The sequence below is a fragment of the Daphnia pulex genome, chromosome 11 (genome assembly GCF_021134715.1).
Source record: "Daphnia pulex isolate KAP4 chromosome 11, ASM2113471v1".
Taxonomy (NCBI): domain Eukaryota; kingdom Metazoa; phylum Arthropoda; class Branchiopoda; order Diplostraca; family Daphniidae; genus Daphnia; species Daphnia pulex.
In genome coordinates this window covers 3944240-3967964 of record NC_060027.1, presented here as the reverse complement: position 1 = coordinate 3967964, position 23725 = coordinate 3944240, and the positions used below count along the sequence as shown (strand labels likewise).

The 23725-nt window shown below is 38.6% G+C and overlaps 3 protein-coding genes and 4 long non-coding RNA genes across 17 annotated transcripts; 3 read left to right on the top strand and 4 right to left on the bottom strand.

Moving 5' to 3' along the window:
* The first annotated feature begins 2670 nt into the window (after positions 1–2670).
* LOC124208269 lies at positions 2671–6090 on the top strand. 3 transcript variants are annotated; one of them, XR_006880388.1, is made up of 7 exons: positions 2671–3112; positions 3265–3473; positions 3535–3634; positions 3731–3789; positions 3930–4037; positions 4222–5863; positions 5979–6090. It is a non-coding gene; the product is annotated as an uncharacterized LOC124208269 (long non-coding RNA). The 3 variants fall into 3 exon arrangements; XR_006880387.1 differs by having other exon boundaries at positions 4113–5863; XR_006880386.1 differs by lacking the exons at positions 4222–5863; positions 5979–6090 and having other exon boundaries at positions 2680–3112; positions 3930–4092.
* Positions 6091–6096: 6 nt separating this feature from the next.
* LOC124208270 lies at positions 6097–8343 on the top strand. 2 transcript variants are annotated; one of them, XR_006880389.1, is made up of 5 exons: positions 6097–6919; positions 7030–7135; positions 7205–7330; positions 7745–7838; positions 7909–8343. It is a non-coding gene; the product is annotated as an uncharacterized LOC124208270 (long non-coding RNA). The 2 variants fall into 2 exon arrangements; XR_006880390.1 differs by having other exon boundaries at positions 6113–6171.
* Positions 8344–8351: 8 nt separating this feature from the next.
* On the top strand, positions 8352–12243 carry LOC124208268. 5 transcript variants are annotated; one of them, XR_006880383.1, is made up of 9 exons: positions 8352–8403; positions 8461–8628; positions 9066–9229; positions 9338–9803; positions 9882–10031; positions 10211–10451; positions 10516–10652; positions 10812–10993; positions 11134–12243. It is a non-coding gene; the product is annotated as an uncharacterized LOC124208268 (long non-coding RNA). The 5 variants fall into 5 exon arrangements; XR_006880381.1 differs by lacking the exons at positions 8352–8403; positions 8461–8628 and adding exons at positions 8771–8811; positions 8883–8958; XR_006880384.1 differs by lacking the exons at positions 8352–8403; positions 8461–8628 and adding exons at positions 8771–8811; positions 8883–8958 and having other exon boundaries at positions 10513–10652.
* A 1404-nt stretch (positions 12244–13647) lies between these two features.
* On the bottom strand, positions 13648–14114 carry LOC124208266. Its single transcript, XR_006880380.1, has 3 exons — positions 14064–14114; positions 13899–14002; positions 13648–13828 (listed from the first exon to the last, which is right to left on the bottom strand). It is a non-coding gene; the product is annotated as an uncharacterized LOC124208266 (long non-coding RNA).
* A 676-nt stretch (positions 14115–14790) lies between these two features.
* Positions 14791–15967, bottom strand: LOC124208265. Of its 2 annotated transcripts, XM_046606031.1 has the most exons (4): positions 15851–15967; positions 15703–15779; positions 15057–15393; positions 14791–14989 (listed from the first exon to the last, which is right to left on the bottom strand). In XM_046606031.1, exons 2-4 carry the CDS (start codon positions 15727–15729, stop codon positions 14943–14945), a joined length of 411 nt encoding a protein of 136 aa, XP_046461987.1. In that variant the 5' UTR covers positions 15730–15779; positions 15851–15967; the 3' UTR covers positions 14791–14942. The 2 variants fall into 2 exon arrangements, with proteins under 2 accessions (XP_046461987.1, XP_046461988.1); XM_046606032.1 differs by having other exon boundaries at positions 15703–15864.
* Positions 15968–16342: 375 nt separating this feature from the next.
* LOC124208264 (SRSF protein kinase 1-like) lies at positions 16343–18725 on the bottom strand. 2 transcript variants are annotated; one of them, XM_046606029.1, is made up of 3 exons: positions 18426–18725; positions 17465–18244; positions 16343–17398 (listed from the first exon to the last, which is right to left on the bottom strand). In XM_046606029.1, exons 1-3 carry the CDS (start codon positions 18450–18452, stop codon positions 16547–16549), a joined length of 1659 nt encoding a protein of 552 aa, XP_046461985.1. In that variant the 5' UTR covers positions 18453–18725; the 3' UTR covers positions 16343–16546. The 2 variants fall into 2 exon arrangements, with proteins under 2 accessions (XP_046461985.1, XP_046461986.1); XM_046606030.1 differs by having other exon boundaries at positions 18449–18725.
* Positions 18726–20286: 1561 nt separating this feature from the next.
* On the bottom strand, positions 20287–23589 carry LOC124208263 (protein spinster homolog 1-like). Of its 2 annotated transcripts, XM_046606027.1 has the most exons (13): positions 23470–23589; positions 22732–23401; positions 22454–22586; positions 22337–22383; positions 22091–22259; positions 21799–21999; positions 21604–21735; positions 21297–21533; positions 21204–21228; positions 21026–21124; positions 20715–20953; positions 20599–20642; positions 20287–20522 (listed from the first exon to the last, which is right to left on the bottom strand). In XM_046606027.1, exons 2-13 carry the CDS (start codon positions 23216–23218, stop codon positions 20443–20445), a joined length of 1893 nt encoding a protein of 630 aa, XP_046461983.1. In that variant the 5' UTR covers positions 23219–23401; positions 23470–23589; the 3' UTR covers positions 20287–20442. The 2 variants fall into 2 exon arrangements, with proteins under 2 accessions (XP_046461983.1, XP_046461984.1); XM_046606028.1 differs by lacking the exon at positions 23470–23589 and having other exon boundaries at positions 22732–23412.
* Positions 23590–23725: the final 136 nt, after the last annotated feature.

The following is a 23725-nucleotide window of genomic DNA, read 5'->3' as shown; positions in this document are numbered from 1 at the left end:
TAGCTGATCATATTGCGCTTTCTGGTTCATCAATTCGGTGTTTGCCTGTTCCAAAAGTCGATTCTTGTCTTCCGTTTCCGTTTGAGCAGCTTTGACTGCATCCGTCAATGCAGATTTTTCGAGTTCGATAGTGGATTTTTGATTATTGAAGTGCGCTTTTAAGCTCATCAACTGAGTTTGCGTTTCATCCAAAAGTTTGCTTTGTTTTTCTTTTTCCGTTTTAGCGAGGTTAATCTCATCCACTAAAGCTGATTTTTCTTCATCGAAGTTGGATTTTAGCTTATCATATTGCGCTTTCTGGTTCATCAATTCGGTGTTTGCCTGTTCCAAAAGTCGATTCTTGTCTTCCGTTTCCGTTTGAGCAGCTTTGACTGCATCCGTCAATGCAGATTTTTCGAGTTCGATAGTGGATTTTTGATCATTGAAGTGCGCTTTTAAGCTCGTCAACTCGGTTTGCGTTTCATCCAAAAGTTTGCTTTGTTTTTCTTTTTCTTCATCGAAGTTGGATTTTAGCTGATCATATTGCGCTTTCTGGTTCATCAATTCGGTGTTTGCCTGTTCCAAAAGTCGATTCTTGTCTTCCGTTTCCGTTTGAGCAGCTTTAACTGCATCCGTCAATGCAGATTTTTCGAGTTCGATAGTGGATTTTTGATTATTGAAGTGCGCTTTTAAGCTCGTCAACTCGGTTTGCGTTTCATCCAAAAGTTTGCTTTGTTTTTCTTTTTCTTCATCGAAGTTGGATTTTAGCTGATCATATTGCGCTTTCTGGTTCATCAATTCGGTGTTTGCCTGTTCCAAAAGTCGATTCTTGTCTTCCGTTTCCGTTTGAGCAGCTTTGACTGCATCCGTCAATGCAGATTTTTCGAGTTCGATAGTGGATTTTTGATTATTGAAGTGCGCTTTTAAGCTCATCAACTGAGTTTGCGTTTCATCCAAAAGTTTGCTTTGTTTTTCTTTTTCCGTTTTAGCGAGGTTAATCTCATCCACTAAAGCTGATTTTTCTTCATCGAAGTTGGATTTTAGCTTATCATATTGCGCTTTCTGGTTCATCAATTCGGTGTTTGCCTGTTCCAAAAGTCGATTCTTGTCTTCCGTTTCCGTTTGAGCAGCTTTGACTGCATCCGTCAATGCAGATTTTTCGAGTTCGATAGTGGATTTTTGATCATTGAAGTGCGCTTTTAAGCTCGTCAACTCGGTTTGCGTTTCATCCAAAAGTTTGCTTTGTTTTTCTTTTTCTTCATCGAAGTTGGATTTTAGCTGATCATATTGCGCTTTCTGGTTCATCAATTCGGTGTTTGCCTGTTCCAAAAGTCGATTCTTGTCTTCCGTTTCCGTTTGAGCAGCTTTGACTGCATCCGTCAATGCAGATTTTTCGAGTTCGATAGTGGATTTTTGATTATTGAAGTGCGCTTTTAAGCTCATCAACTGAGTTTGCGTTTCATCCAAAAGTTTGCTTTGTTTTTCTTTTTCCGTTTTAGCGAGGTTAATCTCATCCACTAAAGCTGATTTTTCTTCATCGAAGTTGGATTTTAGCTTATCATATTGCGCTTTCTGGTTCATCAATTCGGTGTTTGCCTGTTCCAAAAGTCGATTCTTGTCTTCCGTTTCCGTTTGAGCAGCTTTGACTGCATCCGTCAATGCAGATTTTTCGAGTTCGATAGTGGATTTTTGATCATTGAAGTGCGCTTTTAAGCTCGTCAACTCGGTTTGCATTTTATCCAAAAGTATGCTAGTTTTTTCTTTTTCCGATTTAGCGATGTTAATCGCATCCACTAAAGCGGATTTTTCTTCATCGAGGATTGATTTTTGTAGATCAAAGTTCGCTTTTAGTTCCGTCAGTTTTGTTTTAGTCTGCTCTAAAACTAAAAGTCTAATTTTTTCCTCGTCTGTTTTTGCGAGTTTATTCGCATCCACTAAATCGGATTTTTCTTTATCGAGGATTGATTTTTGTAGATCAAAGTTCGCTTTCAGTTCAGTCATTTCGTAGTTTGCCTGTTCCAAAAGTTGACTATTTTCCTCTTTTTTTGATTTAGCGTTTTCGATTTTGGTTTCTTTTGGTGTGACATGTTTGGTAGTTTTGTCTGATAAAAACACACTTTGTAATAAATCGATAATCAACGCCCATCCGTAAAGTAAGAATATTCCAACAGTGAACACAGCGAGTGAAGTAAACATTTTGTTGCTGAAGTTTTGGGTTTTAGTTGATTTGTTCAACAGTACCTTATGCGGTGTTTTCGGGGGTCTTTATAGATTCTGCCCTGTCATCTTTGATTAGCATGTATGCAGTTTACGGCGTTTTTGCGTATATTTATATTTATAGATTTCCAATTTCGAAATTATTTGCATATTTCAATGCAGAAAAATTTTTCACTTATATTTCAAACAAGAAATTCACAAAATTACTTAATTTCTGTTGTCTATTTCCGATTTCTGCGAATTTAATGTCCATTTGCTTCCGGTGTAATTCCAGCACAAAAAAATAGTTGTGAATTTTGACACTAGATGGCTGTAAAATTGTTCCGTCCAGTCTTCTGTCATGAGGTACAGACAGGTACAGACAGGTACAGACAGACAGTCTGTACTTCATGCGTCTGTCGACGCTAAATGAAATAATTCGAAACATCCTTTAAAGTGTTTAAAATAAGTCCTTTGTTTTTGGTTTCTTTTCTTTTGTTTAAACTTTCTTAGACACATGAACATAATAGGGATACCTTTGTAACTGGGTCGAACCCCTTTCCATGGAAAACTTTTATTTTTTAAATAAAAAATTTGTTTTTATGGTTTGAATTGCGTCTCGGGGGCTTCCGCATTCTGAAAGAACATATCCAATCAATGTTTTGGCTTAAATATTAATTAAAATCGTGGAAGATTATGTAACGGACTGAGGAGAAGCGAGCCAAATTTAAGTAGCTCTAAATCGTATTGGCTACAAGCTAGGCGTTAGCCCTCTTGCCTAAAATTGCATCATGTTTTATCATTTATAAATCGGTGTGAACGAATCTAGGGAAAGAGAATGCCGAGAACGAGGCGAGATCTGGTCAACCTTCGAAAACTCTTGTGGAAATCAACGTCCGATTCTGCCAGGATGATTTTCGGAGCTGCTGTCAGGCAAGTGAGCGAAATGTGAACTAAGAGAAAGTCGAAACTAATTTTATTTGACACAATTATCACTAGATTATCGTTAACATTTTTTTGTTTACCAGCATTTATTTATTTTAATTTTTTTTTTAAATTATTTTACGTATTTATTTTTATTTCATGTAGTTTCAATTTAGGAGCTTGACGAAATTACATCACCAATAGTAGCCATATTCGTTTTCGACACTGGAAAGACCGCCGAACGCCCCAACATAACCATTTACGATGAATGACAATGCTTTCTTCACCAAGAAAAACCGTAAATATTTATCACTTTCAGTCCGTATTAATTACGTTACTGGAAAGTGTGGCATGACGTGCGGCACGAGGTGGAGGTGATTATTGATGGTTTGGTGTTTTATCGTCTTTGTGCTGGCACTTTTTACATCCTTGCAGGGTCAATGGAATCCATTTGTCTTGTGTAGCCGGCACTTTGATTCTGTAGAAAACATTTCTATTTTTAAAATGGAATCCTAGTAGTGACTTTTCTCTTACTGTAAGTACTAGTCGTATGAGTAGGCCTACTCCAGATTATTTTTCGATTTAAAATCTTATCTTATATTTTGTAATACTATTTATGTGTGAAATTTAGGTTATATCGATCAGATTACTAGACTTCATGCACCTTGGACGTCAGAGTCTAACCAAGAGGTATCCTTTCATTTCTATCAGTAAAGCATTAAAAACAAATACATCCTTAGTCCTTTTGAACACTAAGGTTACGAGGCACGAAATAAGTCGGACTCTAATACTATGATTTGTTCTTCATTGCATCTTTTTGGACGTTTCAGGTTTTGCTTCCGGAGCAGAAGAGAAAGTCATTCGAGTTTTCCAAGCACATCACAATTTTCTACAGAAATTTGCCCGGATCTGTCGTATTCATCAGCCAATTCCAGAAAGTAATATTTTCTATCGACTTTCCCACATACCTATTCTAATTTTTATTGAAGCATGCTGGGCTGGGTGTTCCTCAGGGTGATCCTGTTTAAGTCTTATGTCTTTCCAATAAACCCGTTTACCATAGAGCCGAGCCAGAAGTTCCGAAAACTCCACATTAAAAAAATGTTTCTATTCTCCCTTCAGATTTATCCTTCGCAAATTTTCGTGACTTAATCCAAGGCTGGAAACTGAGCGAAAGATTTCTAAAATTCAATGCCGATATTTGTGTGAGTGTTAAGTTCTTTAGGGTTTTTTGTTTTATTTTTCTTGTTTGTTATTTTACCCGAAGGGTTTCTGAGTGGGTAACTGGATATTCGTTTTGCTGGTATGGGTAGTTTTAGGTCTCAAGTGTAGCGCTAGATGGTTACTGGTTAATTAGAAAATCAAAAGAAAAAATGGGTTTTCACGTGAAGGCATTTCAAATTTCAATTCGAATTCTTGTCTAATTAAACCTTAATAATTAATGCCGTCAAAGAAATTTTGATTTTGCCTGCAAATCACGCAAAATTTATTGCAAGTTTTCTTGCTGGGTATCCGTAATGTTAATGGGAAATCAATAAATAGCTAGTAGAGTAGTAGTTGAGAAAATTTGTCATTCGAAAATGCACAGAATACAGTTAATAATTTATTGTATGATTATGATTAATGGTTGAACTGGACGTATAATAATATAGATAGCAAATGTTTTTGGTTTATGAAAATGCAGCGACTTGCTGAAAATTGAAATTTGAAGTGAAATACTGTTGACGAAGTTTTGGCTCAGCTTTGTCGCGGCATGAGCCCCACTCACCGACGATGACTTATCTTAAAGCAACACGACGACGAATCGGACATTTACCAAATGGAAATCATTTCCTGGGAGTGTCCAAGGGCTTCAGTTCTCTCAGACTACGAGTTAGCAATTGAAGTTTAATTTGAAGGATGAGTGAACTGCTTGCTCCATTTAATATAATGCTAAACAAAAGAAACTGACCTTGATTTTGGGACAAGCTAGTCGAAATCAGAATATTCATTCTTCATTTGCACATCGAAAACTGGTGAGATCAAAGTGGGACGTCAAGACTAGTTAGTGAATCTATTTTTCCTATTTTTTCTTGTCGTTACAATCGACAGCTGCCGTTCCACTACATTGTTTTGACATTTTTCGTCTGTTGCCAGTGTTGCCGAAATCATGTCACAAATGAGAATGATCTCGCAATTCTGCCCGATGATCCGATATTTAATTTGATAATCGTTCAACGTGCAAAAAATTGCAATTGGTAGAGGCAGAGTGCTGTTGGAATGTCAAACGTCAAACATCCATTGAAAGTAAAAAAAAAAAAAAAAGCGGATGAGATGTGAGCTGTGGTCGTTCGGCTTATTTTTAGCTCCACCTATCTAGTGTAACTTGCTTGAACAAGCGGCCTAGGAAGAGATAACTGTTCTAGCCGTAGACACCAATCTTTGTTAAGAGATCGGATGCCCAGTCTCTTCGCCTACATTGATAAGGTATCTGGTCGCATGTGACTTCAGACAACCTTATTCACCAGACCGACCACTGCAGACATCCCTCGGGTATGGAAACGATTATACTCACCAGGGGAATCGAACTCACGGTCTCAAAGTGCTTCGTTTACTGAGTGACGCGTTGTCCGACTCACCTACCCGACCCGCACTGGATTTACATTATTAAGAGACGTATTTTTAGGTCTACTTTATTTTATACCTTGATGTGGCATGTTCATCTGACTATCAACTCCCAACGACTCTTGTATGGTCATTTTAGCATTTAATCCCAAAATAAATTGTAATTAGATTTCTGTTTTTAATTAGCATTTTTTCTCACTTTCTTTCTTAATAAGAACTAAATAAGAACTCCTTTCGAGTTTTAACTTTACAAGTTTTAACTTTTTCAATTTCAGCTCAAGAAATTACGAAATTACAAGAAAAAAAAATTGAGTAAGGACTGGGGCAAGGACATTAACAAATTTTGGCAACGTTGGTGCAACAATTAATCGTCGTCTGCCGTTTCAATTTGGTGTTTGGACACCCGAAGTCCCGAACCTACAGGAAAACCAAACATCCAAGATTCCAAGTCTTCCTTACAAATTACTGGTAAATATCTCAGTGAAAACTAAGAATGCCTGGTGGTGTTTAATCTAAAAACTTTTACATCGGAATACCTAAAAAAAACTGCTCGTGATATTTGGGAGTACCACTTACGTTTTCCTAATGGTGGTCTCGCTTGAAACCATGCAGCAATCACATCTATAAGAACTATATTAGTGCACATGGGAAGGACTTTGCATCAATTGTAAATTGTATTCAGATGAAAATTGCAAATGTGTTATTCCGTTAAGAGGATCCCCTAAATTTCACTTGGGTTATTATTATTGTGGGTTAGCAGCACAAGGCTATTGTTCCCTGATTAGTTCCGTAAAGGATTCGAGAAAATTTAGTCTGCTTTCGTCATTACCAAACATTGCCAAAAAACTGAGCATCGTGGACTCGTGGTGCATTGCATTGTGTAAAACCCACAAGTTTTCAAGTGCCTTTGATCCTTTGATTAAGCAGCTGTGCATAGGCTTTTGCAAAAAGGAATGAGGGTTAGTGCTAAATAAAAAGAAGTATTAGAATTTTACCAAGCTAATATCTTGTGCAGACATCAGAGAACCCCATATGAAGTGAACACTAGTAAGGGTGTAGCAGTTTCGGACAGCAACATTTGGACTTTCATCATGGTTACTGTTGTTGGGCTACTGTGTTTCTCCCCCACTCCTTCCCAGATGTTGGATGGCAGATGTTGGTTATTTATGATTGGTATTTCCATTCAGAATTTCCAATGAAACACTTGGTTAGCACTGTAAATGCATAAATCATTTAGAATATTATTATTGTTACACCTTAGCATTTTATTTCATAGAAACTAATCATGTATAAGATTTAAACCTAGCTTCCATATGATTTGCCTAGTGTACCAACATGCAAATTTCAGTTGGTGAATTGAATTCAGGAATGCCCTTGTTGCAACATTGGATTGGATTGGATCAGAATGCATAGCTGTCTTTCTTTGGCACAGGTAGAATTTTTTGTAAATGTATTTTCTTTTACTGTGCTTCATTTCACATTTTTATATTTTATGAATTAGGGAAGGACATTTATTGCTTCAACCCATGTGCATGTGCTTCAGTTAATCTTGATGTGGTTGTGCGGCCTTGCTATTGCTAGATACTTGGGGTCTGAAATGCTACATCTCATCTCTCCCAATTTGCAAGTGATTACTTATTTAACTTTTTAAACCATTTTCCAATTTGTCTGAAAATTAGAGTAATTTTCCTGCCTCTGGCTGTGAGGCAGCAGCAGCATTTAATTCAAGTTTTCACTAACTTTGACATCAGTTAACAGTTAATCTAACATAATCTAACAGTTAACCAAGATCTCTCGGTTCGTGTGAGCATGTGGACATGCATTTCTAATGTGTATTATTACCAGGTAATGTGTATGTGTATTTAGATTCAATATTAACTGTTAACTGATGTCAACAATGTTGGTTAGAAGTCTAATAATTTTATTTTTTCATAACCCCCGTAACCCATAACCCCATCTGTTAGTCTTATGAATTTTTATGTTGAAAAATTTAAGGAAAGTCTAAAATAACTTACTAAATAATATGTATGTTCTGTCATAGAGAAGCTGCTGGGTGCTGGAGTAATCTAGTCTCCATCGCACTTGACTCATTTCATTTTCTGGATTGCTTAGGAAGCCTCCTTGGTATTATCAAGGTGACTACACTTGGCATGCAAGTGAATGCAATTCTGTTATTCATTTTTTTCTTCTTCTTCAATTTGCTAGTAAGTTAATGACCGAGAGAATACGGCCTACCGACTGTGAACATCAGAAGGCCAGCATCTCGTCAGCATCTCTACGACATAGACTTAGCGCTGACATCGAACATCGAAAATCTTGTTTACTGTAGATTTATTCTTTGTAAAATTTCTTTATCAAAATAGTTTTGAGGGACTGCTTAATTCAACTTTACTCCTGTCAATGTGTTCAACATTATTAATCTAGCTGTTCCCTAATAGTAATTTCAGTTTGTAAAATATTAGGTTCAACAGCCAGGTGAAATCTCTTCTTCATTGGTGTCCAACACAACACATTTCTAACAAGGCTCAACTGTGTGCACATCATGAATATGGATTGATCATGTGTTAGAAACTTAGATAAGGTTGCAGAGGAATATTTTCATAAAAGCCAACTGTCCTTCAAACGGTTCGAAATGGAAGATTATGGAAGAAGATGGACATCCACCGAAGAAACGAGTCCAATGACTCAAATTTAAAATTGGTATAAAGTAAGTAAAGTTTAAGCTTTTGATATTCATTTTGATATTGGTTTTTGTAGACCTATCCCCAGCAATGTCAACCTGCAGAAAGAAAAAGGCCAGTTTCTATGGCCTTCAGACTCGAAGGTCGCGGAGAAAATTACCTAAAACTGGCATGGGGTGGTGTAGAGGTTGGGTGAGAATGACACGTGTTTCAACATAATCAAGCAGGTGCAATAGCCGTAAGGGTAAGCTATTTGGTATTCATTTTGATATTGGCTATTGTAGACCCATCCCCTTTCAACGTCACCTGCAGAAGGAAAGGCCAGTTTGCATTTCAATCGAAGGTCATGGAGATCATTACGTAAAAGGTGTCATGCAGTGCTAAGAGGTTGGGTGAGAACGGGACGTTTTGCATCATTATCAAGAAGGTAAAATAGCCGCAAGGCTTAAGAGGAGGGGTGATAAAAAGTCGTATAAAAGGCGAGAGAAAAGTTGACAGGGAGCAGTCGAGCGAGTATCTCCGACACGGTAACATCTGCATTCTACGTCGTAATTATATCAGTTCGCAATCATGGGTAAATATTCATTTATATTTTGAGTCGCAAATCTATTCTTTCTTGTGTTTAGTTGTTGATACGACTAGTTACATTCGAAAAATAATTTCCAATTGTTTATTGCATAGTTAATCACGGTGTTGTGTTGCTGTTGGGTGTTGTATCGTTGATGTCGACCACGAGAGAAAATCTTACGAAAGGAAAGAGAAAGGGCAACAGAAGTTAATCGAGTGAGCACCTCCGACACGACAACAACTGCATTCTTCGTCGTATTACCAGGTCGCAATCATGGGTAAATATTTGTATTTTAATGTGGAACTTTGTATCAAATATTTTTTTTCTGTTTGATAATATGTCCGTTATTGTTGAACATTGTCCATTCAACTTTGGCGTCGTGCAGCTGTTGGTTGTTTCGTCGATGGCTGGGTGGACGGCTGGTGTACCGATGCCCCTGTGGATACCAAACCGCAACGCCGCCGCCAAACTACACAACAACATACGCAACGACCAGTTACTACACCGGGGTTGCGCAATATGGTTTACAGTTAAATCACCAAGGATGAAGATTATTACACCAAAACTTGTGCTGCTCCCCGATTTACACTACCAAAGTGCTAGAGAACTACACCGAGGCTCCTAAGTACTACACCACCAAGGCACCTGAGACTACGCAACTACGTATGCTGACCCAACCTACGACACCGAGGCTTCAGCTTATTACATACACCACCAAAGCTGTCGAATACTACACAGGAGCGTCCAAGTACGATAGAAATCAGTCGAGTGAGCTTCTCCGACACCCAACACGGCAGCCCTGAAGTTTCGAATAAACTTCGCTTCAAACAGTGGAACGACAAACAGTGAAGGTGAGCTCTTTATTATTGTAATTTTGTGGAACATGTACTAATGACTTGTTTTCCTTCCTTGTCTGTTTTTCGAACAAGACGAATACTACTGTAATCGCGTCGAATTGAAAAGCAAAGATAACACATTCGTACGTGTACACCGCGTCGTTAAACTTGACATTGTTGGTCGGAAAGCCGAACTTGACGATGGCCGTACCATCACCTACGACGAGTGCGTTATTGCCACAAGTAAACATATTATTCCAAACGAAATTTGTCTTTAAAAGTCTCAATGATTATACCTTTATGGAACGTTGAATAACTTTGATAATCTTCTGCTCGATAGTATCTGAGAGTCTATTTAAACTGCTAGCAATTCAGTTCTGTGGTTACGAATCCCTCTAAAATGGCCTTCATTTTCTTGTTAGGTGATAGACGAAAATCTTTTCCAATCCCTGAGCGGTACCCTTAAAGATGCCCACGAGCACGTAACGCTGTTCCGCAACATCGATGGCGGTAACATAGGCCGAGTTCTCCCTTAATATTTGAGCCAATGGACAACCGAGAAGGTGAAAGCGCAAGGTGTTAATGTGTTGCCCAAAGCCTAATGTTGAAGGTGCAATTTTGAAAGACTACAAGGTCGCATGGACCTTAAACGATGGTCAAAAGGTAAACAGTTATTTCAGTACATGTTTTACCGATGTTAATTATAACCTAGAATTCATTTAAGCAGATTGAAACTGACCATTTCGTCGCTGTTATCGGTTGGGACGCAAACACGGATTTGGCTGTCGCTTCTGGTTTGGAAATATATTCCAATTTTGGTGGTTATCGAGTCAATGCTGAGCTTGAAGCCCGACCAAACGTCTGGTTAGTAGGAATCCTTGAACAATTTATTTCATATTAATTGGAATACTTGTGATTAAAACTAAACCAACATTGACTGCTCTGATGTGGTTGTTATATAGTATATGAAGTTCTTGTTGAATTCGATTCTAATTATTGGTTTTGTACTTTATTTTTTATTAGGCTGGAGATGTTGCGTTCTTTTGTGATATCAAATTGGTTCGTCGTCGTATGGATTATCATCACCATACTGTTGTATAAGGTCGGTTGGCTGGAGAGAACAAAACTGGCAACGAAACATGGATGAACAACTGCGTGCACTGTCACCAAGTGCATTCTTCGTCGGATTATCAGTACGCAATTGGGTAAATATTCTGTTTCATGGAGTTTGTATCAATTATTTGTTTTTTATCTGTTAATGTACCATATTGAATATTAATGTTCAAATCTTACCGCCTAGTTGATTATAGTTCTCGTTTTGTTGCCGTTTGTCGTGTCGTTGAAGGCTGGGTCGATCACTAGTGTACTGATGTCTCCTGGGTATGGCGGATACCAAAGCACCACGCCGCCGCCTTCACAAAACGCCGCCTTTACTATACAACGACAACATTCGCACCAACCGGTTACTACACCACCAAGGCTGCAGAGTATTACACCGCAGCTAATGCTGCCCCGAGCTAAATCACCAAAGATCCTGAGTACTACACCACCAAGTCACCGGAGTACTACACCACCAAGTCACCGGAGTACTACACCGCGGCTCCAACTTAGTACACCACCATGGCTCCAGAGTATTACACCACAACTTGTGCTTCCCCAAGCCACTACACCGAAGCCCCGAAGTATTACTCTGCCCCAAGCTACACAACTACAACTGAGACGGCCAAGTATTACGCAGTCCCGACTAACTACACAGCGGCTGCTCCTTCGTACTACGTTGAACCGGAATACTACACCGAGGCTCCAGTTTACTACACCACAACCTACGCTACACCTAGCTACTACACCGAGACCCCTAAGTACTACACCACTAAGGCACCTGAACATTACACCACACCCTACGATTCTCCAACTTACTACAGGGACGCTCCTAAATACTACAGTCGAATTTTCAATTATAATAACTATGTTCAGATTTGTCGGTCACATCTTAATAGTTACTAGTCACTGAGAAGTGTTGATCTTTAATGAGAAAATATTTTTTTTACCTGGGTAATCATTGTGTACGACTTGTCTTGCCACCTAAAAGCACCTAAACATTGCGACGTTTCTGATTTTTGTTGGATCTTTCCTATTTCGCATGTGTTATGTACGCGTCTAAGAGACTTAACAGCATGTTGTAGATTATTGCTCTAGTCGCTCTGCATTCCGGCATGTTTTAGTGTTTGGGCGAACTCCATTTACAGGGCAAGTTACGAAAGAAACGTATTGTGGTGTTTACTAAAATTTTTTGATGTTAATAGTTCTGTTTTTAACTGAAGTTGGCGTAACAAGAGTTGCAGATAGTGTTTGTTTTCATAGAAGTTTATTTGAAGGGTTTGGAGTTGATCAGTCACTTGCCTATAACTTATGTAAAACTTTAAAGTTGTAAAAAATAAACAAGTCGTGAACTAAACATTTTTTTTAATTACAAGTTATGTAACACAGCAAACCAAAACATTTAAAGGAATTGCTTTATTGTCCCACCTCCACCCACAATTCCACCACATTTTACAATCACATACATACACTTAAGTTAACCCGTTGGCTGCCACGCCATACAACCCGTAGGTTGCTCTCTACTACTCTACGCGCCACGTCTGAAGGATCCGTGACCAAATGGGACTTGCCATTGCTGACAAGTCCGGGCTGACACGGCGACAGGAGAATCCATCACCGCATCGACAAGGGGGAAGTCCCTATAGTGCATTGCCTTAACAGGCGCCTTGCGGCAAGTTTTGGGCTGGTACGACTTTCCGACCCCGCGGCATGAAAACCACGAGACCGAACAGCGCACGCACCGTGCTAAGGAGCTAGGGGAGAACGAAGGCGTGGCAGACAACGGGTTAACTAACACAAACGAACACATATTACCAACAACAAATGATGATCTGCGCTGACACTTTGGATATACCGGCGACGTTATGGTGTCCATCTTCTCGAAATTTCCTCTGAATTACCTGAATAAAGAGAAAACAATTCTTATTTACTGACATACCAATAAAAGTTACATAATACAGAAAGAAACAATAATCAGGTTTTTTAGATCAAAGATTTAAATATGTAATTTTTTAAAGTTTAAATCAAGCTTGCAATGTTGAGAACTATAAACAGAACAGAGCTCACTTGCTAGTCTTAAAAAAAATTCCGGAAGTATACCGGAAGTAACCACAGCGCCTCAACCATTGGGCTGTCGTCAAATTAAACCACATATTCGTGATCTCCATGAAATTTGGGGTCGATTAGGTGTGATTTAAACGAAATCCAAAATTTGGCCAAAATCGAGAATTTTCCTGAACTATAGTTCAGGAAAATTCTCAAAACCGGAAGTACGCGTACGTAATAAACAGAACATGAACTTTACCAAAAATTTTACGAGGATCACGAATATGTGGTTTTTTTGTGCGTCAGATCAATATTTACTAAACTACTGACAGAAATGAGTAAACCGGAAGTAGAAAAAAAATCAAATATCGAAAATCTAACAAGTGAGCTTTGTTGGGGGAATAGTTAGCGTTAGTTATCACTAAATATTTCAACAAAATAACTGCCAATAAATGTTTAAAAAGATGTGCAAAGTTACTGAAACTCACTGTTTTGACAGCTACAAATTTTCAAAAAGCCATCTAGCGTTAGAAAAAAGAAACGTCCAAGTAAAACTTTATTTGCGCGCAAGAAGGACCTGATTTTGGAATTATTACACATACACAGACTTTAACGCAACTAGACTATTGGTAGATAACCTAAGAATATAAGTCAATTGTTGGGTACCTGGGCATAATCCCGTGGACCCGTGGTGAGTAACTGCAGGTGTGTAACAGCAAAGGGTAGCGACCACTGAAGTGTTCCAACTCGTCGGTGAAGTAAGACAAGTTGTAGCAGCAAAAGCAGTGAAGTTAGATGAGCGTACGTCGGGAAGATAAGGATGGAGCAGAACGTTGCTGGATGTACCTCTTCCTTCAGGGACAAAGGTCAGCATTAGCTTGAGGATCTATTATGTGCTATGTAAAAAAAATGTTTTGCATTAATGAATTGAAAATATAACAGTTAATAAAGCATTTTAACCTTTACCTATACTAACAAGCACACTGAAGTTTTCATGATAAAAAACCACAAAAATGGAAATCACAGCAACCAACAGCCTTACTCCTCAGGTTGAGGTAAATTTCCTGATGCTAAAGAAAGTGTCATGTGAAGTATTGCAGTAGCGTGGTGATAGGTTATATTGATGCTTACCTTTATCATATGGGTGAATGGTGCTGAATTGAGTAAGGCATTTGACGTGGTGTGGTTGGTGTGGTAGCAGTAATGTGGAAATACCTTATCTCCGCACATTTGTATTCCACAATATGTGGGCTTCACACATGAGTTTTAGGCTTTTGACAATATGTTGGGTCTATTGGATGGAAAGTGACTGAGCGCTAAGTCAACTTTTTGGAATGACTGACAGTATGCATCTAAAGTTTGAAGAAATAAGTTGGTACAGTATAAAAATTAGAAAATTTGGTCAAGATAAACCTACATATGATATGAAGTTCAATTTGGTGTATGAAATCACAGGAATATAAATATTAATTAGCATCCAATTGTTTCGCCCATTTTGCCTCGTTTCACGATGTAACAACAAGGGCGACACTAGCGACATCTGGTAATGAGTTTTGAAGTTGGTTGCACAGTCGCAGACTCGCAGCTCAAATTATCAGATCAAATTATCATTATTATTGTTTAAAGTTAGATTTCTGATCATTATTTAACCTTCAGGTTTCAAGAATACTCTGCTTTAGACTTTTGCCATCTATGACAATCCACCATAAAAACAAAACACCGATGGGGTTATTAAGAGAGATGTGACGTTCGCTACCTTACTTGGGCACAGAAGTATGACAATGACAGATAAAGCTGCAGACCTATTATTAGTCGCCAAAGAACCTTATGTTTGGATGTCATTCGAAAATTCCAGGTGTAGGTTTTTATCTGAATTTATTAAACGGCACAAGAGGCCATGAACTTCGGGAAGATACGTACATTAGTCCACATTCTGTATCCGAAAAGAGAACAACAAAGTGATATTTAACATGCAGAAAACGAGATATGTTCTTCAATAGTCAACTGTTCCTAGAGAGAAGGACCATTAGACGGGGAGGACGAAACCATGTCAACAGCTGAAATATAATGTAAAAGCCAAATGAGTTATAAAATATTACTATGTCGTAGGTTTGCTATTATTACATTGCTTTGTCTTTGGTATTTCAGTACATCCTTCGGATTCGGTTTCATCTTCCGAGTCAGATTCCCATGATTCAGGTAATTGCTTTGATGCGTACAAAGTAGCCAATTCAGTCCAGCTCTGAGGCTTCAGTTTATAGTTCGGAATGTGGAATTGTTTCAAGAATTTTCCAAAAGTTCCAACTGGGCCAACTTCTGATTCATCCAAGTCTGAATCACCTGAAGAAAACTGAATGGATGCCGATTCTCCGTTCTTGTCGAAGACTTTACCCGTAGCCTTGCAAATATAAAGCGGTTCGTCGCCGTCGTTCTTTCCAGGAATCATCACCCAATCCTTTGCCTTTGGAAATCAGAAGTTTATGTTAATTACAATTTCAATGAGAAAGTGGTTTTACCTGTCTACAAACTAATACACGTTACATTGATTATAAAATTAAATGGCTATCGCTATATGGTTTGGGCTTAAATATCTAAGTCTTCACATAGCCATTGATCCAAAGGGTTACACAACTTTTCTAGTGCCCAAGCGAATCTCTTTCCCAGTAATAATGCAAAAAATTTACTCACTACACCTGAACAAGATGACAATTTAACACACACACACATGACGGTTACACATGAGGTAATTTACTTTTATGTATATACTTACTGCTTCACTCTGCATTACTTTATCCATGTTAGATCTAAAATCTTTGTCACTTGAAACAAAAGAAATGGAAGCTGACCCTGTAACAAGTTGCAAATAAAATGTATGTAGTGAAGTCAATCAAGTTTCCAGATATAATAACGGTCTATACGTTTCTGAGATACTGATTTCGTTGTTCAACACTTCGATCGACTTCGATTCTCGACTTTCTCGTTCTTCTCAAATTCTCTTCCTCTCTCAGTATGGCAAATTGGCAATGGCTGCTGCTAGGTTGCCTTTTCTTTATAATTAAAATTATTAAACTTTACAGTAAAATTAAATGTAAATGCAGTTAAATGTAATTTTTATAAGGATTATTTCTGATTTTAAAAATTGCAAATATAATGGGATAAAGAAATGCGTTACAATTAATTTTTTTAAATTTTCGTTAGCAAAATTCAAATCAAAAGAACGCTTGGATTTCGACTGCTTTTTGCATGATCAGTGTTAAATCAATAAAATTTAAAAAAATGAGTTTTAATTTGTAAATGAGTTAAGAAATTTAAGTGTAAGTTTGTTAAATTTGACTCTTTTCTGAAATAATTTTCCTCCTATTCTCCTTAAATAATATTAAAATCCCAGTTTTATTGAAATGTCTATCAGGTTTCAAAATTCAAATATGTGTACTGTACGTTCAGTTAAAATACGAGATATTACTTCAATGGTTTACACATTTAACAGAATTATTGGCGGTTGGAAAGGAAGTAAGGAACGATAATGTTATTATGAAGTTATTTCTTTTCTTCTAGGTCCAGGACTCAGGAAGTAACTTCTGTTGTTTGCAAAATTAGGTTACTCGTGGTGGCAGTCACAGGATACGCGGTACGCCAGTCAACCATGGATGAAGCAAACACTCGGCTGCTGTGGCCCGCTCTTTGGGATCAAACGCCAGCATGGAATGGAGAAATTCTGCAAAATCGTGAGCGTCCCGGGCACCCCATCGATACTTTTCGATCAGCACGTTGCAGAGACCCCATGGCTTAAATGATTCAATGTTCCACAAAGCTCCCGTTTCACTAAAGTATCGATTCGAAAGTTTCCCCGATGCCAAAACGTCTTTTGGAATTTCACCCAACAGTTCAATAATGAGTGCCAAGTGATCGTCATCCTTTGAATATTCGACGCCAGCCTTCGGATAGAATAGATAGTCGCCGGTCGCCAATTCAAATGCCACGCAAGCCGTGCTCCAGATATCCGCTGGAGGTCCGAATTTGGCACAGATTAGCGATTCCAGGCAGCGGTATGGTCTCGTCTGAATTTTCTGGCTAAAGTTGGAATTCTTCACGCTGCACGCACTCCCCAAATCTACAATTTTTACGAGGAGGTCAGAAGGCACTTCAGGAACTGGTTTAGTGTCATCCAACGAATCCGTCGACGAATGGCGGCTGTATTTTTCAATGTGTCGAAGTTGTGATAAAAGTAGCTGTGCCTTTCCTTTGGCCTTTCTCTCATCATTGTTCTTTCTGGAGGACTGCAGTTTCTGTGGAGCCGAACTCACTAAAGAACCCGTGAGTTTCTTTCCCGTCCGGTGGCATTCCCACACGTCAGCGGCCATCTTCCGAACGAATGGATCATCGACGCAAACCAGTATGTTTTCCGGCTTGATATCCGTGTGTATAACTCCGCACTTTGTGTGCAATTCATTCAAACCTTCCAAAACCTAGAAAAATGAAATGTATGACGGTCATATTTATTAAACAAAAACATCAATTTTATTATTACAAACCTGACGGATGATGGTCTTAACAGTGGGCAAAGGAAGGCCTAGTTTTAGAGGGCTGATAAACTTGAGAGTGCTATGACCAAGGACTTCAAACACCATACAGATGTGTGTGCCATTAACACCGTTGACCTTAAAATCATCAAGAAGTTGAACCACCTTTTGACTCTTGCCAACGCTACGGAGAATCTTGATCTCATTCAGTGCTGATTTCGTGTCTGTGGAATGGCTTTTGACTATTTTGAGGGCTACGAAACGTTTCCCAATCAGATCCCAGCAGAGCCAAACAGTGGAGAAAGTGCCCCATCCCAGTTTGCAAAGGACATAGTATCGGTCGTGAAGGAGATCACTGATGGCCACTGGATGGAAACCACCTACAGAGTATTGGTTGGGATCTTCTTGCTGGTCGAGATCACAGCAGAGCATATCTTCTTCAAGGTTTTCAGGAATCGGATATTCGGAGTCTTTTCTCACATCTAGTTTTGTTTTCTTATTGGGTGGTTTTTCGTTTTTTGGACAGCTGATTTTACTCTCGATTAATTTGGCAGAAGCATTTCCGACCTCGGACGATTTTAGGTTGTTTATCTTCTTTCGATTCGGCGTGGCGTTCACTTGACTCATCTTTTCTTTTCTATTTACTGAAGACCTTGTTTGAGTAGAACACCTATTCCGGCCGGAATCTGTCTCGTTGATCAATTCTTCTCTCTGTCCGGAACAGATCGGCTTAGGAATCTGATTGGGGGCGTTTTTATCGATCGTGCATTCTGCTGCTTTTGCTTTACACACCTGAAGATTGAATATACACAAACAAATTCAAAGTTGAATATTGACTACTTTCCATAATGTGCGGTTTTTAAATAATTAACATAGACACTGTGATACGAGTGCCCTGTAGCCAATGAATACAAGTTGTGGACATCATTTGTTGCCTAGAGCAGACACGGTGTGGAAACTAGCATTTACTTACCGACTTTTTCGTCACTTTCTTACCCATATTTCTAGAATGGGTTATCGTTTATTTCTCAAAATTTTGACGCCGATATGGACCTCAAACTCCCTGAACTGTGAGTGCACGTTGGCTCACACACACTGGACTTGAAAGTTACTGCCACCGAGAGTCCGAGACGAAAAGAATGTGTAGTGTGGCACCGACCGCTGATGCCCTTCTAAACGTTTTCCACGGCTTCCCCCTTCTTTCAATATGGCGGCTTTGACCTTGACTTTTATTGTTCATTTTGCCTAATGTTTTCAACTTTACAAGATAACAACTCAAATCACATGGCTCACACAAATATTTTGAATGATCTGACATACACACTTTCACTTTGACAAGGAACTTTTGAATAAAAGACCAAAGCCCTTCCGATTAATCAATCCCGATCATTATCGATTATTCGATTTCGAGTTTAAATTATTTTACGTCATTTTTTTATCCATAAATAATTCTGGTTTTTCAAATATAGACAAATAGGGAAATTATTGATATAAAATTTAAAATTGTAATGAGAAGTAAAATTGGTAAAAAGACTAGCTTCAAAAATAAGATAACATTGGGCGCCGATAGCCTAATGGTTAAGGCGTCGGCGCCTACGTTGTCGGATCTGGTCGCCAGGGTGGCAGATACTGGTTCGGAACTCACGGTCACGGCTTTGGGAGAGGTCGGCTGCTGCTGTTAGTTTAGGATAGGATGTTAGGTTAAGGTATAGGTTAGGGGTTTATATAGGTCCTCATCAAAGCCTGAACCGTTGCATGCAGACTATTCCTCAACAGACCCATCCGATAACGTTTTGTTAATATTTTCAATAATTTCTTTTGTTTTGAATAAAAGATGCGAGATACGTCTTCACCTTACAATCATGTCAGTGGTTCAAAACTTTGCACATGCAAAATATTTTTTCCAACGAAGATTTCTATTTTGCTATTTAAATGCGATTTATTTTTTGTGGATATGAAAAAATGTTGATGTGATCGTTTCGTAACGTAGAAACTCATTTTTGTGCGAGAGAAGAAAAGTTGCTGTAGCTACACCAAGCTACAAACGAAACACGACACAAGCCCTTCCAATTAAATAATAACGCTCATTATGGATTTTAAGTTTAACTTAATTAGCGCATTATTAAAATGCGTTATATAATTTTGAATTTTTCAAATTAAGGTTTAGGGGAAAGTTGTATAATTGAGTTAAAAATTGGTAAAAAGCACTAGCTTAAAAAATTAGTAACTTATAGACGCCAATGGGTGAGTGGATAAGGCGTCGGCGTTGTCGGATCTGGTCGCCAGGGTGGCAGTTACTGGTTCGGAACTCACGGTGACGGCTTTAGGGAGGTTGGCAGTTAAAAGCGGGATCGAACTGCTACTTGGTAACATCCCCAATATAAGATATTAAAAAAATTAAGAAACCCGATCCGTTGCATGCAGATCGTTCCTCAACAGACCAAATCCGATAACGTTTCGCTCACATTTTCAATAATTTAATATGCCTAATAAAAGACGCCCAGTACAGAGTATTATTTGAATTACAAACATGTCATTGGTTCAAATATGTTCACCTGCAAAACTTTTTTTCAAATACAAAAATCTTTCTAATAATTTATCGACAATTTATATTCTGTTTAAAAGTTACAACAAATATGCTTATGAATTATTTCGTCACGAATATTAAATGAAAGGCGTGGAGAACATCTGAAGCACTGAGCACTTTCACGCTCACTTTTATGTATTCCAAATAATATCACTTTTTGAACACAATGTGTGGTTTATTTAATCTGTTTTTATTCAGCGAATTGGTTAATACCAAAATGTGATTTCAATGTTTTGAATAACCCTTATTTAACATTAAAACCTTTATTACATTGACTCAACGCTTTAAGGAAAATACAGACATACACTCATTTAAACACGTACAGGATCGCTTAGTTCAAAATGCGAATCTTTTCTTATTTTTATTTCTTACGTAAATCTTTTGAATATCTTGAACCAATGTTTCACACTCCCGACAATTCCGATTTAGTGTTAGCCGAATCTTGCTTTTCAATTTTTTCTATTCGCATCAATTCTTCGTTTTCTGGGAGTATAGTAATCAAAATAAAAGTTTAGTAGATCAAATTTAAAAATTCGTAAATTAAACATTCTTGTTTTACCCTTCACAGCTTTTGCGACAGCGGCTTTGTCTTCGACGATGTACCTGAAATAGGAAAACAACCAATTCTGAAACAAGATCAATATTTTGATAAATAGTTGCGTGAAAATCTAATACCAAGCGTTCAGGAAGAAAAAATAGGCGCTCAGGGCTGCGATGATTGTCGTGATGAACAACGAGTATTGTAGAGCCCGAAAATCAATGTCGACCGTTTCCGGATCGATGAACGATGAACCGGAACAATTATTACTTGAAGAGGATTGATCCAAGACCATCGTCCCGTCGTAGTAATCATTCGATAAATAAGTTTTCGATTCAGCCGCAGCAGTCAACGACTTTTTAAAGCTGTCTGATACCTGGAAGGAAGAATATTTAGAAACATTTTTACAACTCTTTCTTTTTTTCATTCTAAATAATTTGTATTTTACCAGCCCAACTATATACGGAGATCCGGCATCACCTAATGCATGGGAAATGAGGATAGAAAAAGCTTCGGCCGTCGAACGTCTCGTAGGAATGACGACATACTACTCAGTAAAATAGGAAAAAGAAAATAATTGAATTAATCATTCGCTGATAAAACTATAACGATGATTCAAACTATACCAAGAGGATGTCACCAACGGGAGCCCTAAATTCAAATTTTAAAAAATCTGAATAAAAGAGACATTAGGAAATAATTCAAAAATAATATCGAACCAGCTAACGTTGAGGAACCATTGACCAAAGAAGAGGACGATGTATAAGGGTACCGGAGGGCCGGTCGCTATATAGCATCCCCAATAGAGTAGCGGGGCGCAAATGACCATACTCCAAGCGCAAACTTGGGCGTCGGCAGTTGGAAAACGTTTCCTGAATTTCTGTCCGACCAAAGATCCGGAAGCAACGCCCACCACGCCGGCTAAAGCTGCTTCGAAGCCGACGACTAAAGACACCCTTTACCAAATAGATTTGAAATGATAAAAACAGGACAGATGATTTTTCTTAATTGAAAGGTATAAATTACCTGGTATAAGACACGTCTAATCCTTGTCCGGAGGCTTGTCCCAATGTAATGAATTTCGGACCCCACCAGGCCAGCGCTCCCGAGACATAGGTGGTGAGCGTGCAGCCCGCGGTTGACAATACGTAACTTTTACTAATTAATAATTATCTTCTGATTAATTTGTTTGTTCTTTTGTTAAAAAATTTATAATCTTACTTTTTGGCCAGATATTTAAGATCGTCCCAGTAAGTCGTCGGGGATAAAGTAGATCCTTCGGCTTCACCTCTCGGTGGCTCTTGGACGATAAAGAAGATCAACAGGACGGCGATAAGGCCTAAGAAAGGTGTGACACGGAGGCCCCACTGCCAGGAACCGAAAGCGCTGGCCATCGCCGCACCAACAATAAATCCTAGACCGCTTTAGAATTCATCGCTTATTTATTAATACACGTTTATATGACAGCCATTACGCAACTGTCAAATAAAAAATAAATAATAATAGACTTTACCTTCCAACCGGAATGGCGAAATAATAAAGGATGAGGAATTTCGACCGAGTGTCACCGACGCACACGTCGGAAATGATAGTCGGCGAAACGGTGGAAAACATGGACTCGCCGATGCCAACTAGAATCCTCGACGTCAGAAAGAGGCTGTAAGTTTCCGTGAACGAACCGGCTAAATAAAAATAAATAAAAATAAGGAATAAAAAATAAATAAAAAGGAATAAAAATAAATCTAAATAACGAACCTACCTAAATTGGAAAGACCCCAGAAAATGATTCCACATCCCATGATGATCCTGTTAAGAAATGAAAGAATAAATATAAGATATGTTAGAAAATTGTTGCATCAAACAAATTTGGTAATACCTGCGAGAGAATCTATCGCCCAGGTATCCGACAAGAGGTGAGAAGAGCATGTAGGACACCACGAAAGCCGTCGACAGTAATCCACCTTGCGCATCGCTGATTCCAAAAAAGCACTGGATCTCCGGCAGGATCCCTGATATCCACCATGGTTGGTTTTTATATAAAATAGTTAAAAAATCGATTGCAAATCGAGACGATGGGATTATGCGTCAGTAAATAACCGATGTGACTATAATAAGACGAGATAAATGTGGGGTGTCATTTACACACCGCCGTACCTGCGATAGTGAACCGATCCATGTACTTCAAAAGATTGACAAAACACAGGATTAGGACGGTGGCGAGTTGGCGTCTAGACATTTGCTTGACTTCTTCCACAGTTGTGATCGACGACGAAGTGATCGACGACGATGATGATGGCTCACAGCTGATCTGGTCTTCCGGCTTGTCTTTGGTAGGAAGCGATACAGTCAAGTCTTCGGTGGAAACAGACAGTTTGTCTTTCTCTAGATCAACCTTTGGTTCATGGTCGACGGTTTCTTCATGGGTCGGCAAGGGTTGAGTTTGGTCACCTGCGTCAGAAGAAGTTCTCGAGGATAGCGCTGGCTCGTTTGATGTTTTATCGGGAACAATTTCTGGCGCTTTTATCGAATCGTTTGGGTTTCCAGACGGTTGTAGTTGCGGCTGGACATCTTCGGTGACAACCTGTTCGATAGTCGACTGATGTTGGACGGTTTCGTTGCTGTCAATGTCTGGCGAATCCATCGTAGAAATTTACTTTTGTTTTTACTCTACTGATTCAATTCGGCGGAAGAAAAATGGAGAGAAAACTATACAATGGCGTTTCAGCTTGTCTACTTCCAGCTGACGGGAATCAACTAACCCCGAAACGTGTATACACTTGCATTTGTATCTGCAGTGACAGTGTATACCTACGGAGGGTGGGGCCTAAAAATTTAGATTACATATTTTATCTTCAAATATAATACACGATACGTAAAGAAAACTAAATGTACCTAAAGAATTTCTGATATGTATCCATAAAATGACCATCACAATCCTTTTTGTGAGCAATCTTTGAACAAATGTCACAAGGAAAAAAATAATAAAGTATCATTTACGTCGTCCGACAGCGATGTCAATTTCCTCCATATAGAATTACCGCACCACATCTAGACTTAAGCCTGGATTGTCATGTTAACATTTTGATCGACGCTTGATGGATTTTTCTGTGATGCCAAATTCGTTGAATTCCATTAGAAATTCACAGTA